Raw genomic sequence first — 13712 nt, 5'->3', positions numbered from 1 at the left:
CTGTAAATAGAAACCAAAAAGTGCTATGATTTTAAAGTAATATGGCAATCACCCTGCTTCCTTCTTTCCCTCATACCCTTTTCTGGCCTGCAGTGGAGATCAAAACCATCTTCTGTAAAATAACCAGACATTTGTTCTATATAAAAGAGGACAGATGGACATGATAGCACAGGCTACTATATGGATAATACATGGAGATGCACATATATTACCGGGTTACTAATATGTTTGGATGTTTTCCACATGCAGCTGGATTTTGTGCATAATTTGGATTAAAGAGCCACCTCTTATGTGTGAATTGAGTTACTGGAAAAATAATAATTCACACCTACATCCCTAAAGGCTTAAAGCAGTTTAAAGTGAAAGTTTAGAGTCTTCAAAATAGTATTTTGTGCTAGAGTTCAGATTGCATTTACATAAGTGTGGAATTTTACCCAACAATGTCTGAGAATGAAGCCCATGTAGTGCATTGTAACCCATTTAAATTGACACAAAGGAGCATATTTTCCAGAGACTTTTAGAAATGTTAATTTATTTGAAAATGTCAGATTTCATGAATTAAGCTTCTTTTCAGAATAGGCTTTCCTAGCTTGGTGTAAAATTTAAGCAGCATGACTCTGATTTTGAGTCATGCGGTTGTGGAACAACACTTTTCCACTAGAAAATGTTGCCATTCCTTAAATGTTAAGAAAGATAACATTTAACTCTTGGTTTGGAGCAATATAATTTACATAGCAGATTAAAACATTTTCTGCCAAAGAACAGGACAAGTGTAAGTTTTCTTTATGCTGGGCTTCTAGTCTGCATTTGTTTCTGGGCCGTTTTAGGGCTTAATGTTTCTCTTCCCTCTGTCTTTAAGGACTTCAGAGCGGAGTGTTTCAGTCTTACAGCAACCTAGTGAGGTAGTTTCAGACTGAAAGATGGACCATAGTGTTGCAGGGATTCAGATCAGGGTGTTCCATGTCCAGACTCAATATGCTGTAGGTATGGATTATATTGACTAATCACTCAATATAATGTGTAGTCCAGAATCAATTTTGGAAGCTGCTGCTGTAAGGTACTTTCACAATGCTCACATGAATTTTCTATTTATCAAAGGGCACCCTTTTTCACCAGGGCCAGCCCTATCATTAGTAAGGGTGAGGTGGCTGCCTCAGGTGGCATAATCAAGAATGCCAACAGATGCTTGTGTCTCTGGGTGTATGCAGAGTGCACAAATATGCTAGAAGGCAGTGTTTGTGTTAGCTTCTGTGCATGGAATGGTGGAGGCACCCTTCTGTCTTTTACCTGAAGTTTTTCAGATTGCCGCAGCTTAGAAAGTCCTCTTGTGAAGTTGTGGTGCATCTTTTCGGTTCCTAACCAAAGAGGCCTGAGTTGCAAGGAAGGCCTGGAAAGTAGCAGACTGCATAAATGTTTCATTCTGGACCTCCTGGGGCCATTTTGCCATTATTTCAGTTTCAGAGTCAGGTCTTGTACCGGCAACCTGTATCTGTGCATGCCACAGATGCTCCCGTGATGCAAAGGTAACATTTTAAGTTTTCTTTACGCCTTCATTTACTCACAGCTCATTGGTTGGAAGCCTTGTATGAACTTGAATGAGGTTTCTTTCTCCACAGTCCAGGATGGGTTGTTGATGACCTGTAGATAGTACTCTGAGATAACCTTGTTGCTGTCTTCTTTGATTGATTTGACTCTGCTTGCTGCAACTCTTGTCATCTCGTCTTATATTTCTGTGGCCTGCTACTGCCCTCTGTTGCATATTGCATCATCCAAAAAATCATTTCAGCTTTGCAGTTGTGTTGGTAGTGGCATCACTCTGATAACTGGAAAAATGCTGGCCTTGGGCAAGTAAAAGCTAGTCAAGCCCCTGACAGGTGCACTTGGGGCTAATTCTAAATGATCTCTGTACTTTCTAAGAGAAGGTAACCCACTGAGAATTGGTCTAAAATAATGCTGTAACCTTACTGAATATCCTGCTTTCTGAAATATATTTGTCTTTAAAAAAAAAAAAATCCTTGCACTAGAGCACTTGGCATACATCCGGAGATTATTAAGCTTGGCATAGTGGCACGAAAAACAGCCCATATTTTGAAAATAAGTTACTTTCAAGAGTGCTGTTAGTCTTGACATATTTTTCAGTTAAGCTATTAATTTATTTCAGAGGAACTAACAATCTTTTTGAGTTTTTCTCTTCTTGTTGTAAGACTGTAAATTCAGCAATTCATTATAATTTATTATAATTCCATATCCCCCCAAATAGGTTATCTCTTTTGTTACGTACCACAAAATGCATATGATTTCTTGTTTGATAAAGCAACTCAAAGGGCCAGGGAGAGTACAACCATTTGATTGGTGTGCTAAATCAATAGCTACTTGCAATTCAGGGAGTGTGTTTATTTCCCCAGGCAGCAGTATCATCCATGCAGTGGCAGCGCAGTTTACATTCATTAGTATGATCCGGGATGTTGTTTGCTAGGATGGGAATAAAGTTACTTTATTTGCCACAACAAAGGAAAGCTGAAGTTCCAGTATAAAAATGTATCTTAAGAAGCTATTATTTGTAACACTAGCTGTGCTTTTAGATGAGTAGTGAAAATACGTCTGGTCTAAGAGACGCAATGTACTGGTTGAAAACTAGGACTACAGCAGTGCAGCTCACCCACTGATCCTGTTCGCTACTAGATCTGCGACTATGCTGGCGCACACAGTCAGATCTTAGATGTATATTTGCTAAAAGGTTAATTTTGGGGAACCGGTGGTACTCCTCTTGAGAGTGCACTGTTATGTGCACACAATACTGCATTGACTTCGATCACTCCATGAATTGAGTTTATCCAAGTATGCTTCCTTCACAGAACAGTAGTAACTATGCTACAGCTATTTATATATATATATATATATATATATATATATATATATATATATATATATGCAGGTTTTGGTGTCCTCGGGTGTCTTCCCGTGTAAAAGTTGGGGTGTCTAGGCGACGTTTCGACGAGGTCTCACTCGTCATCTTCAGGCTGGTGCTTTCGGCTTCTTGTTACTGGAACAGAGGACACCAAAACCTGCATTCCTGTACCCGTGAAAATCTACGAAAGCATATATATATATATATATAGAATAAGGGATATATATAGAATAAGGGTTTAAGGTGATAGCATGCCAAATTGAAATGACGTAGGAACAGCAAAAGCAGCTTTGTAGCGTGAAATAATTGACGTTATTGGGTTGTGTGGTTAATACATTTTTATGCTTTAAATTGCCCTGTGGTGTTTTGGTGCAGGTCAGTATATACACTTGCGACCTAGCGGCCGAACAAAGATGCTGGACTTGTTTTTCACAGTTCCATCATCTTCCACACTTTGGGTAGCAATATCAATGAGCTTGGGCAGCAGGGACTGTGGCCCCCAGGTCCAGCCTTTGCTTTTCTACTGTTGGTCTTTAAGATGCTACCAGACATTTTTTGTTTTTAATGTTACCTCTTTGGGAGTTAAAACAACAACAACAACCCAGTTTAGGTAAAAATCAATTATGGAGTATATCACCTGTGTGTGTTTGCAGATAGAGAATTTGGGTGCATCTGCATGATAGCTTCTCTTAGTCCCATACAGGAAGTTCCACCACCCAGTCACAGATACACAGCGGATGTGGTATGAGACACAATTTCATACTAATATTATTTATTGGTTTATACCTATGGTTGTTTTTAAACATTTCCCCAGTTTCTGAGAGCTATTCTATTTTTTGCATTATTAGGATCAAATCCAAGTGCCTTCTTTCCTTGTCTAAATTACAGCACACTCTGATTTTCATACTTTCATTTATGGGAAGTAGATATTCTCTGTGAGCAGTACTGTATCTGCATTGCAGTTAGTACGGTTGTACATTAACCAAATGCAGGTTCCATCACACAGAATTACCTTTTCCTAAATAGTAATGTTTAGTGCAGTAAGAAACAAACACTCTTGAAAGAACATCCTCAGGTATGAGCAATCCTGAAGTTGTGTGTTTCCTGTTTATGAAACTAGCACTCTCCTTGATGATGGGCATTAAGTGATTTGGAAACAGCTGAAGTCACTGCCACTCAACAATGTATTATTGGGTTAGAGGGTATCCACACTATACTTGTAAGCATAAAACTGGATTCAAGGATATAACCTGGTAGTGGGCCACAAATACCTTCCTTGTTTGCTCTTTGTAATGTGCAGTTTCCATGGTGATGCCCTGCGTGCTTTTATTGAGATGGATTTGCTAGTATAGTGAAATATATGATAAGATTTCAGCTTGCCTTGCAGTTCAATCATTGCATAACCATAAAGAAAAAGGTCAGAAAAGTCTGCCCTGTTCTTTCCCCCACTTCTTCCCTATCAGGGGCACAATCAAGCACTTAAAAGACTCAGAGCACAGACCCGTGATAGAAATTTGCATATGCTAATAGATATGGATGCAGAGATGCAAATTAAGGTTTGTGAACAAGTAAACAAGCTTGGCAGATGAGGTCTTTCTGGCCCAGCAGCCTTGCAAGCAAAATATTAGAGAGAGAGAGAGAGAGAGAGAGAGAGAGAGAGAGAGAGAGACAGAGAGAGAGAGAGAGAAAGAAGGAAAAGTTCAAAAACATTGCAATTATTGAGGGAGAAGGCTTGATTCTATTCATTCAGGTCTGTTGTGTATACACTTTGCTTTGTTCACAGATTTGCTGTGGGTGTACTTAGTATAGGATTTATAAATGGCTTTGTAACTGGAATGGCTATGGCAGTGTAACATCAAAGCATAGTGTAAAACGTAGTTAAATACATAATTATTTGTAGCTGCATTATGTCACAAGCAAAGATGTTTAGGATAGAATGGGATATACTTATGCAGATATAAACAATGGCACAACTGGACAAAAATGAGTTTCATTTCAAACAAAAGAAGGCTGCAGATTATAGAAGTGTTTAGGGTTTTTTTTTAAAAAAATAATCTTCTCTTTCTAATTCAGTGCTGTTGCTCCAATTAAAATCTAGTGAGGTAGCTAACAATGAATCTCGATGGATTTGATTCCTTATTTAATGATTTTCAGAAGCAATGGCAAGAAGGTAATCTGAGGCGACAAAGAGGAAAGGTCCTGGGGGACATGGCAGCAGATGGTCAGGGTTATTTTATTAATTTAGTGCCATATTAAAGTGTCTCTTCTGATCAGTTTTCTGGAAGATGAATTAATTTGGAAAGGTAATCGTTCACACCAAGTGGGATGCTGTTGAGTTTCCTGATGTGTTACCAGTGATGGCTGATACCAGGTCACTGCCCATCTCCTTACCATTTCAGTTTTCATCTTCATAACAAGCACTTCCATTTGTCTCTTGCCATGTCTTTTATCCTTGACCCTGTGGTGCACAACACAACTCACTACATCCTCAGGTGCACAAGCCTACTCCTAATTCAGCTCATTCATTCTGCCTCCCGAAGGTAATCTAGGCTGTAATAGTTGCGTATTTGTCAGTGGTACTTGGTACTGGTGGTAGTGGGAATCCTGGGGCAGGTGGTGGAGTGGGAGAGCACTGGGAGCTGTATTGGTCCGTAAAGAAGCATAGAATAGTCATACAGATATTGTGGTGAGTAGCTCCACTCAGTGGATGCATTGAAATACTGCAGGGATTCCTTGAACAGATCTTGCTGGTCTAAAGTACTTGAGAACTGGATTACTTTACTCTCCAACACTTGCTTTTTCTCCTCTGTTCCTTCATTTCAGCTCTCTACTTGTATTAAATAAAGCTGGGGGTTGTAAAGAGTGTTTCAGTCATAATATTTGCATGGAGCATCCAACTTTGAAATAAAATAAAATCCTAGAATGAGAATACTGTTTTATTAGATCTTAGTTGGTATAATACTGTATATACTCGAGTATAAGCCTACTTTTTCAGCACATTTTTAATGCTGAAAAAGCAAAGCCCCACTCAGCGTATACTCAAGTGAGGGTCCTTTTGGGCTGCTCCTTCCTCCTCCTCCGCCTTTGCCGCTGTTGGCGGTGGCGGAGGAGGAACGAACAGCCTGAAAGCTGCTTTTGGGCTGCTTGTTCTTCCTCCGCTGCCGCCACCACCAGCCTCTGCCTCTCAGCAGCACCCTAGGTAGGCAGGGGGATGGGAGGGGCTGGGGGGGAAGAGAAGCTTCCTTTGCTGTGTGCACGTGTGCACACACACACACACTCTCTAGCCCACCAGAGTGAGTGTGGTGGTGTGGTGAACCGGCTTATACCCGAGTCAATAAGTTTTCCCAGTTTTTTGTGGTAAAATTAGGTGCCTTGGCTTATATTTGGGTTGGCTTATACTTGAGTATATACAGTAACCTATTTCTAGTTCAAAAACAGACAGTGCATGTGGCATGTGCAATGAAATGTTGCGCTGTATCCCTACCCCTTAAGGAGAGTTTTCCTGTTCCAGGCTGGTTTGAAATGTCCAGGCCAGACAGGAGAGGCATTTCTGGAAGGGTGAAAGGGAAATGGACCCTTTTATTCTTCCCCATCCCTGTTCTATAAAGAGATGGAGGGATCAGGTTTAGGATTGCATAGCGACCCTGAATATGAGCACTGATAGAGCAGGGAATCTGGGAAAGAGAATGGGTCTCATTTTTCCTCTCCTTCTCATTATTCCTATATAATGCTAGAGAAAAGTGTGGGGAGGGAGTCACAGTTGCCCCCATGGACATAACCAGGAGGGTGCAGTTGCCCCCCCCCAAATCAAGTAAGTAAATAAAAATACTTAACTAACTGACCAGGTGTGTTGCAGATAACTTTGTTCTGTCCCCCAAACATAAAGTCCCCCCCAAATAAATCCTGGCTACTCCCATGGCTGCCCCCTTCCCACTCTCCATAACCCTTGTTTTCTGCTATATAGCTATCAGTGGTCATATTCAGGGCTGGCAGCTAGCCAGCCCAGAACCTGTATGTTTACTCTCATAGTACACATCCTTGCAACTTAATCCCCCCTTCCAGGATACCTGCCAGACAAGCTGCCAGGGCAGGGCCATTTTAAGCATATCTGGCGCCCCACCCCCGTTTCCCAGAGTTGTCGACCTTTTCCCAAGCCTCTGCGGGCATCGCTCTCCTCCCACGGGAGTTTGGGAAGACAGCTGCATGTCTGCCAACCATATAGTTGGCGGGGCGCAGCTTCCATCCTATGCCTCTGTGGGGATCGCTCTCCTCCCGCGGAGGCTTGGGAAGGAAGCTGCACGCTCGCTAGCCCACCCAATGAGAAAGACGGCTCTGTGCTAGGGGCTAGTTCCTCCTTTTCTTCTGAGCCATTGTGGATTTTGATCCATCCTGGGAGGCTTTGGTGTGCTCCAGCAGATGTGCTGCTGAATCTTGCACCTTTTTCATGCTCCTGAAGTATGTTTGAATGGGGAAGTTGTTGACCTTTCTTGCACAGAGAGAGGGTAAGAGCATCACTCTCACATATCCCTATGGGAGAGAAATGTAGTTCCCTTTCGAAGATAACATTTACTGATTGGGATATGTGTGTGAATTGCTCGTGTGCCCACACTCACAGCTGTTCAGATATATCTAGCCAAAGCCACCTCCAGAAGTGTTTTGCTCGGGCCCAGATCTGTACATTTATTTGACAGCTTTGTATTACATGGCAAAAGTGACACATAATATATTTTTTCATTTTTCTTTTCCAGGATAACTTTCTATATAGTGTTTCTATTTTAAGTGGAATCCTTTGTACTACCTTGGCAGTGATCAAATTTATGTTGGGGAATGTGCTCACAAGCAGAGCATTGTTAACTGATGGTAAGTAGCAAGTATCACATTCCTCTATGTTTTGGCTACTTTTATATAAGATGAAAGATGAGTGAGATGAACATAAGGTATAATACAAAAACAGCTACAGATATGAGCTACCAGTTAACATGCAGCTGACAGATTTGTTGAGTTTCTTATTATTAAATTAAACATTTGATTCGGACTGCATAATCACCAAATGCTGTAAGGACAGACCACCCCCCTCTGCGCCAAGATTAATCGGAACCATAGTTTACCCTACACAGATCTATAATTCCCAGCACTTTTAACAAATGATTCTTTTTTGGGGGGGTGCTTGCTTTAAATGCATTGTATGTATGCAGCCTTAGCTTCCCTGATTTGCAGAGATTTTTATTTCAAGCATTTCTGGCAACTATAATCTATAGAAAAATGAAGGCATTCCAAGTGACAAAATGATGGATGGAAGTAGCCCTTTAAGTAAAGCATGGAGACCAGTAAACCCCAAGGAGTTAATAATAGTAATAATATTTGCAAGCAAGTCAGGAGAGCTTGAATGCATTAATAGTAGTCAGACGGAGCGTGTGTGTTGCAGGAAATGAGAGGCCCACAAAACATGGCCAAATCATAGGCTTCTTCTGATACTGGATGGTTTCGTCCATGCAGACTGCTGTGTAGTGCATAAAAGGATGTCAAACAGCAGCAAGAATACTGTAATTATTTATCGGGGACAACCTCTGTTTCTCTTGCTCCAAATGAAAAATTCCACAGGAGTCAAGACAGCAGACATGAGAAATTCAAGTAGGGAGCACAGACGAAGGCTACCTAGTGCAGTCATCCTGTTTCCCACAGTGGTCCATCATGTGGGACAAATGAGTGCAATAGGATTTTCCTGCTGTGTGGTATTCTGAGGCATGGTGCCTCTCTGTGATCCTGATAACAAAAGCTGGAAACAGATGCTTTGATACCACCAATTTCATTTTAATGCAATTAAATATGGTTCAGATCTGTTGAAAAGTAACATATAAGCATTATAATCTGTGTTACCTAAGCTCTGGTATTTATTGGAAAGGGTCTAGCCATGTGTACTAAGCTTTTATAGTCTCTAGGAATGATCACTGCATTGCGCTTTGTGTGAGAGAGTGCCAAAAAGATCATTTGGAAGCTGCAGAATGCCACTGCTTTCCTACTGGTACATTTTGGGAGGTGAGACCATATTCACTCAGTACTGCAGCAGTTGAACTGGCTGCTGGTTAGCTTCCTAGCGTTGGTTCTTATGTTTCGAAGCTTTTAATTGCCTGGGGCCTATGTACCTTAAAGACCATTTCTCTTTCTTAGTATAAGCTCCTCTCCTCACAGCGAAACATTGGTTGTAAGAAACAGGAGTATCAATGTTACAAACTAAAGCATTGGAACAGGCTCCTTTAGGAGGGTCAGGGTTGCTCTTTCCACCCCCTGGGATGGGTGAAAATATTGCCCTGTGATATTCTGCAGTGTGTAGAGTCATAAGTAAAATTTCCCTAGATGATTTGACTGTTGAAGAAGGATCACAACTGTTGGAGGAGCAAGCGGTGCTTGTGGTAGCAGAAAAAGCTGACTGCTTTCACATCATCACAGCTGTCAGAGCCATCAGCTGTGAGCAAACAATTGTGGCAATTCTTTTTTTAAAAAAAGAAAATCCATGACTGCTGATGAGAGTCCTGAGATGCTTTTAAGTTTGAACTACTGAAACTTGGAAGCTGAAGTACTGGAGTGAGTGTGCAATGGTAATTAACTCAACACAAATGCCCTCTCTTTAGCCCAAAAAACAATTGTTTAATTTCCCCACCACTCCTAGAAGTCTATAATCAAGGCCAGCTGCTGCATTTCAGTGATTTTTGCATGTCTGTGTTTGTGGCTCTCTCTGTGGTCCCCCAGGAATGGTCTGGCTTTTCCCCTTTCCTTTCAGGAAGAGCAGCAGCAAAAGCAGAGCATGGAGGCAGCAAAGGTTTACCTGCTCTGGAGTTGTGCCAGTTGCTGCTCCTTTCCTGCCACTGTTGGGAGTCCCAAAAACAGATGTGCCTTCCTGGGAATTTATCCTCCTACCCAGAAGTTCAGTGTCAGGTCCAGCTGCTTAATCAGTGAAAGCAATTTTGGGGGTGAAGGTGTGCTTGGTGTTACTGCTTCTGAATGAATTATACAAGGATTCCCCCCCACCCCAGAAAGGTCACAGTTTTTTTTAATTTAAAAGTAAGGCCACGTCTCCTTTTCTGCATGGCCCCCAGGGGATTCACCCTGGGTCAGTGCAGCCATAGACTCCAAAGTTAGCCACCCCTGTATTAAAGGACCCATTGAAGATGGGCCATTTTCAGTTGTATACAGTGGTACCTCAGGTTACAGATGCTTCAGGTTACAGACGCTTCAGGTTACAGACTCCGCTCACCCAGAAATAGTACCTTGGGTTAAGAACTTTGCTTCAGGATGAGAACAGAAATCGTGCGGCAGCAGCGGGCTAAAGTGGTACCTCAGGTTAAGAACAGTTTCAGGTTAAGAACGAACCCTCAGAACGAATTAAGTTCTTAACCCAAAGTACCACTGTATAACAGTTGTTTCAGCTGATGAATAAGCCAAATATTAAGGAGTTTTTGTCTGTCTGTGCAGACCCTTTCTCCAGTCGTGATTTAAACCAGGAAGTCTCTAACCATGGTTGGAAGTTGTGTTTAAATACCCTGGCTTGTTAAGAGCTGGTGACCATAGTTTCACCAGATGTCAGTTTCATCAAAACTGGGAATTAGAGACTTCTGGGTTTAATTGCAGCTCGCACAAAGCGGTTGTGTGTGTTGATAAAAAAGGCTCATTCATATCTCTGCTTATTAAACCAAGATAAGACCATCTGAATTGGCTCAGTGGTAAAACTGATGGAATGTTTTGTCCCACTTCTCTACCTGTTTAATAGGCCACGATTACCAGTGTTTTCAACTAGTCCCGCATTTTGCAAATAGCTGAGGAACTTCTCTTCCATTAATTACGTTGTCGTGATAATTGTGTTGCTGCTGATTTTATTGTTAGCTAAATTAGAGACTGAACTCTGTAATTAGCCTGGTGTCTGTGCATTCAAGCTATTTTAGTCAGGCAGCTACGCACAGATTTCTCTCTTTGTATTTTTGGCTTTGGTGGAATATAATCTTTGGGAGGGTGAGATTCTCACCCACAAGCAAGCAATACAGCAAGTGGGTGGAAGCAGCAGTTGCACAAAGTGAATTAGTATGTCTCTTTTGCCTGTTAGCACTTTTCTGATTCCTGTTAATTTGCTTCCTGCCGTGACGGCCTGTGGAACTGTAAGTTTCTTTTAGACAGCACAGAGTGGGGTGCAGAATTCAGCATTTTCTAACAGGGATTTCTTTTTTTAAGTTTGCAGATGTCTCGTGTATTTAGTCTTAGTTAATTGTTTAAAAACATGCTAAGTGAGGAGGCATATATTATGCTTGCCAATGTTCTCAAGTTAACAGAGACAATATGGTATCTGGGAAGGCTCAAGATGGAACCTGGTCAGCAGGCAGAGACTTGTGGATAACAAGAGATAACTGAACTATCTATTTACCCTGGTAAATTGCTGCTGACCAGGGCCAGCCCACCCATGAGCCAAGGTGAGGTAACTGCCTCAGGCAGCATGAACCACCAGGACAGCAGATTCCACCACCACTTGTTTCTCTTGTAAATCTTCCCTCACCCCTTCTTCCCTGGTGAAGGGGGCAGCAGCGGAGGAAACTGCTTGGGCGCCTGGGGTGCCGTGCCTTGGGGCCTCGGGAGTCTGCCTGCCTCCTCCCACTCAGCTGCCGTACAGCTGGGGTGGGGAGGCAGTGGGCAGACCATTTGGGCAGCGCAGAGCCTGCGTGCACCCAAGCCACAGCGTCTCTCCCAGGTGAGTGCCGCTTGGCATTTTGTCATCCCCCTCAGTGGTGACACCTGGGGTGTTCTGCACCCACCATACCCCCTTCCTCTGCCCCTGGAGGGGGAGTGCCATTTGGATGTCCGCGTTAGGTGCCCAAATGTTTTGGACAGACCTTGCTACTGGCTGCCTTTGGAAAATAAATCATTGGTGATTTAATAGTTGTTGTTTTTGTAATATTCAAGTTATTTGCAGATACACAAGCTGAGCATAGGTGGAGACAGAACATAACATTATTGAAATCACTGCTCCTACATCAGATCTCCAAAAGCTCATTCCGCCTTCCTGATTCGAGCTGCAGTTTTCTTTGTTTCTGTCTATATCTTTCTATGGGCAAATGTGTGCATGTACACACTTGCTTAAGGTTGTCCTTAGTTTGGAGATATGCTTCTTAACTCTTATTTCCTTGGCGATTCTGGGCTATTTACCTGTAACTTTCCTAACAGAGGATGAGGCTGGCAGCTTGACTATTAAGGAACTTTAAGCAGTCACTCTGGCATCATTAATCCTTATCTCTCCAAATGCAAATTTCATTAGAATCTGAAAGTAATCAAATGACAAAGCTGGGGGGCTGGGATGGAGGGTAGGCAAGTCCCATTCTCCAAGCTTTCTTCTGTTTGTGGTGATTCCCACAGTCTAAACTATATTCTTTGTAAACTGCTTTGTAAAGCGGTATACCAATTCTGTTAAGTAAAATAAATATTAATTTGTTGTGCAGTATAATTAGTAGCCCCTTCGAAACATGGATAGAACAGCAACAGCACAACAGGCAAGGCAGTATTTTATGTTTTACCAGCACTAGTCAGGACTGCAATTTCTCAAAGACTTCTCGCTGCACAGGGGAGACATCTCGTGGCCAGCCAGATAGGTAACTAGCATGCCTAGGTGTTAGTATGGTAAACAAGGGAAGGCTGATTGCGATTAGGCTGAGCTGAAGTAGGGTGCTTTTGCTGTTTTTATTGCCCTTTGAAGTAGTTTTCATTCCAGTGATTTCCCCCCCAAGGGGATCTTCGGTGCCCACCCCCAGCAATAGATTGGGTGCTCATGAAATAAGGCACCCCCCCTCCCAGCACACATTTGGCACCATAATGCATATGATTAGGTGGTGAGGGCAAAGTGCAGCAGTGCCTCAGGGCATGCCCAGAACAGAAAAAGCAATGAATGGCAGGGTAGGAGTAACTTGAGTGTAGAACCAAAAAGCCCTCCAGAGTCATTCCAGCAACCTCCATCTTCTAGTGTGAGTGGCAAGCAGTGGAACAGCAATGAATAGCCATGACTGGGGGGAAACAAACAGGAATGTGTGGAAACTAACATGTTGAATACACACATAGCAGTCTGATCTGAAATGCCTATTGGCCCGCATATGGAAGCACCCAAAGACAGCATTCTGCTTGGACCAGCACCCTAAGAGGCAGCAGAGATGGAAGGAATCTAATTACGAATAGGGTGTGAAGATGCCAGATGCTGGATAGACATGCATAGAGTGAAACTGCATTACAGAGAGAAGTTAGAATGCCTGGTTCGCATTGCTGTAAAATGGTGTGGGTACCTGAGTGAGAACTAGGAAGAAATTGAGTAGTTTGAAGTACAAGTATTAACTATTCAAAGGTGGGATGAGTGGTGGAAATTCCAAGGCACTGCAGTGAATACAAAAACCATCCTTAGCACTTGGATGCAGAGGATTACTTGAGCCTTTATGAATTCCTAAATGCTCAGACATTCTGGCTCTCTATATAGAGAGACCTCTAGGGAAAAGGCAATGAAGGGTGGGTGAGAGTTAGCCAAGCTGTTGTAGGTTTCTTTAAAACCTACAGAACAAGCTCTGTGATGAAGGGAGATGCATGTTCTCTGCACTTATCCTAGATTCCTATCTATCATAATGTAAACATAAGCAAAGTCTGATAAAAGAACACCTTGCAGTATCAAAGTGGTCAGTATTTTCATGTGAGACACATGATCAGAGTGACATCTTGTGGCCAGTACCTGGAAAAGCTTAAATTTCTTAGTGGGTTTATTTTATGTGAGTTGACAATGGTACGCATGTAA

At 42.3% G+C, this 13712-nt stretch overlaps 1 protein-coding gene across 2 annotated transcripts in view; it reads left to right on the top strand.

Moving 5' to 3' along the window:
* Window positions 1-13712, top strand: part of TMEM163 (transmembrane protein 163) — a 79483-nt gene that overhangs the window by 57480 nt on the left and 8291 nt on the right. For both annotated transcript variants that reach the window (XR_013394527.1, XM_028744762.2), the window contains exon 6: window positions 7657-7768. Coding sequence is in view for 1 of the 2 variants with exons in the window: in XM_028744762.2 (XP_028600595.1) it covers window positions 7657-7768 (112 nt within the window). In the remaining variant the exon portion in view is untranslated. The remainder of the gene's footprint in view (window positions 1-7656; window positions 7769-13712) is intronic.

The sequence above is a fragment of the Podarcis muralis genome, chromosome 1 (assembly GCF_964188315.1).
Source record: "Podarcis muralis chromosome 1, rPodMur119.hap1.1, whole genome shotgun sequence".
NCBI classification, from domain to species: domain Eukaryota; kingdom Metazoa; phylum Chordata; class Lepidosauria; order Squamata; family Lacertidae; genus Podarcis; species Podarcis muralis.
Note: the sequence above shows the minus strand (reverse complement) of the source record. Positions and strands in the feature narration are given on the sequence as shown.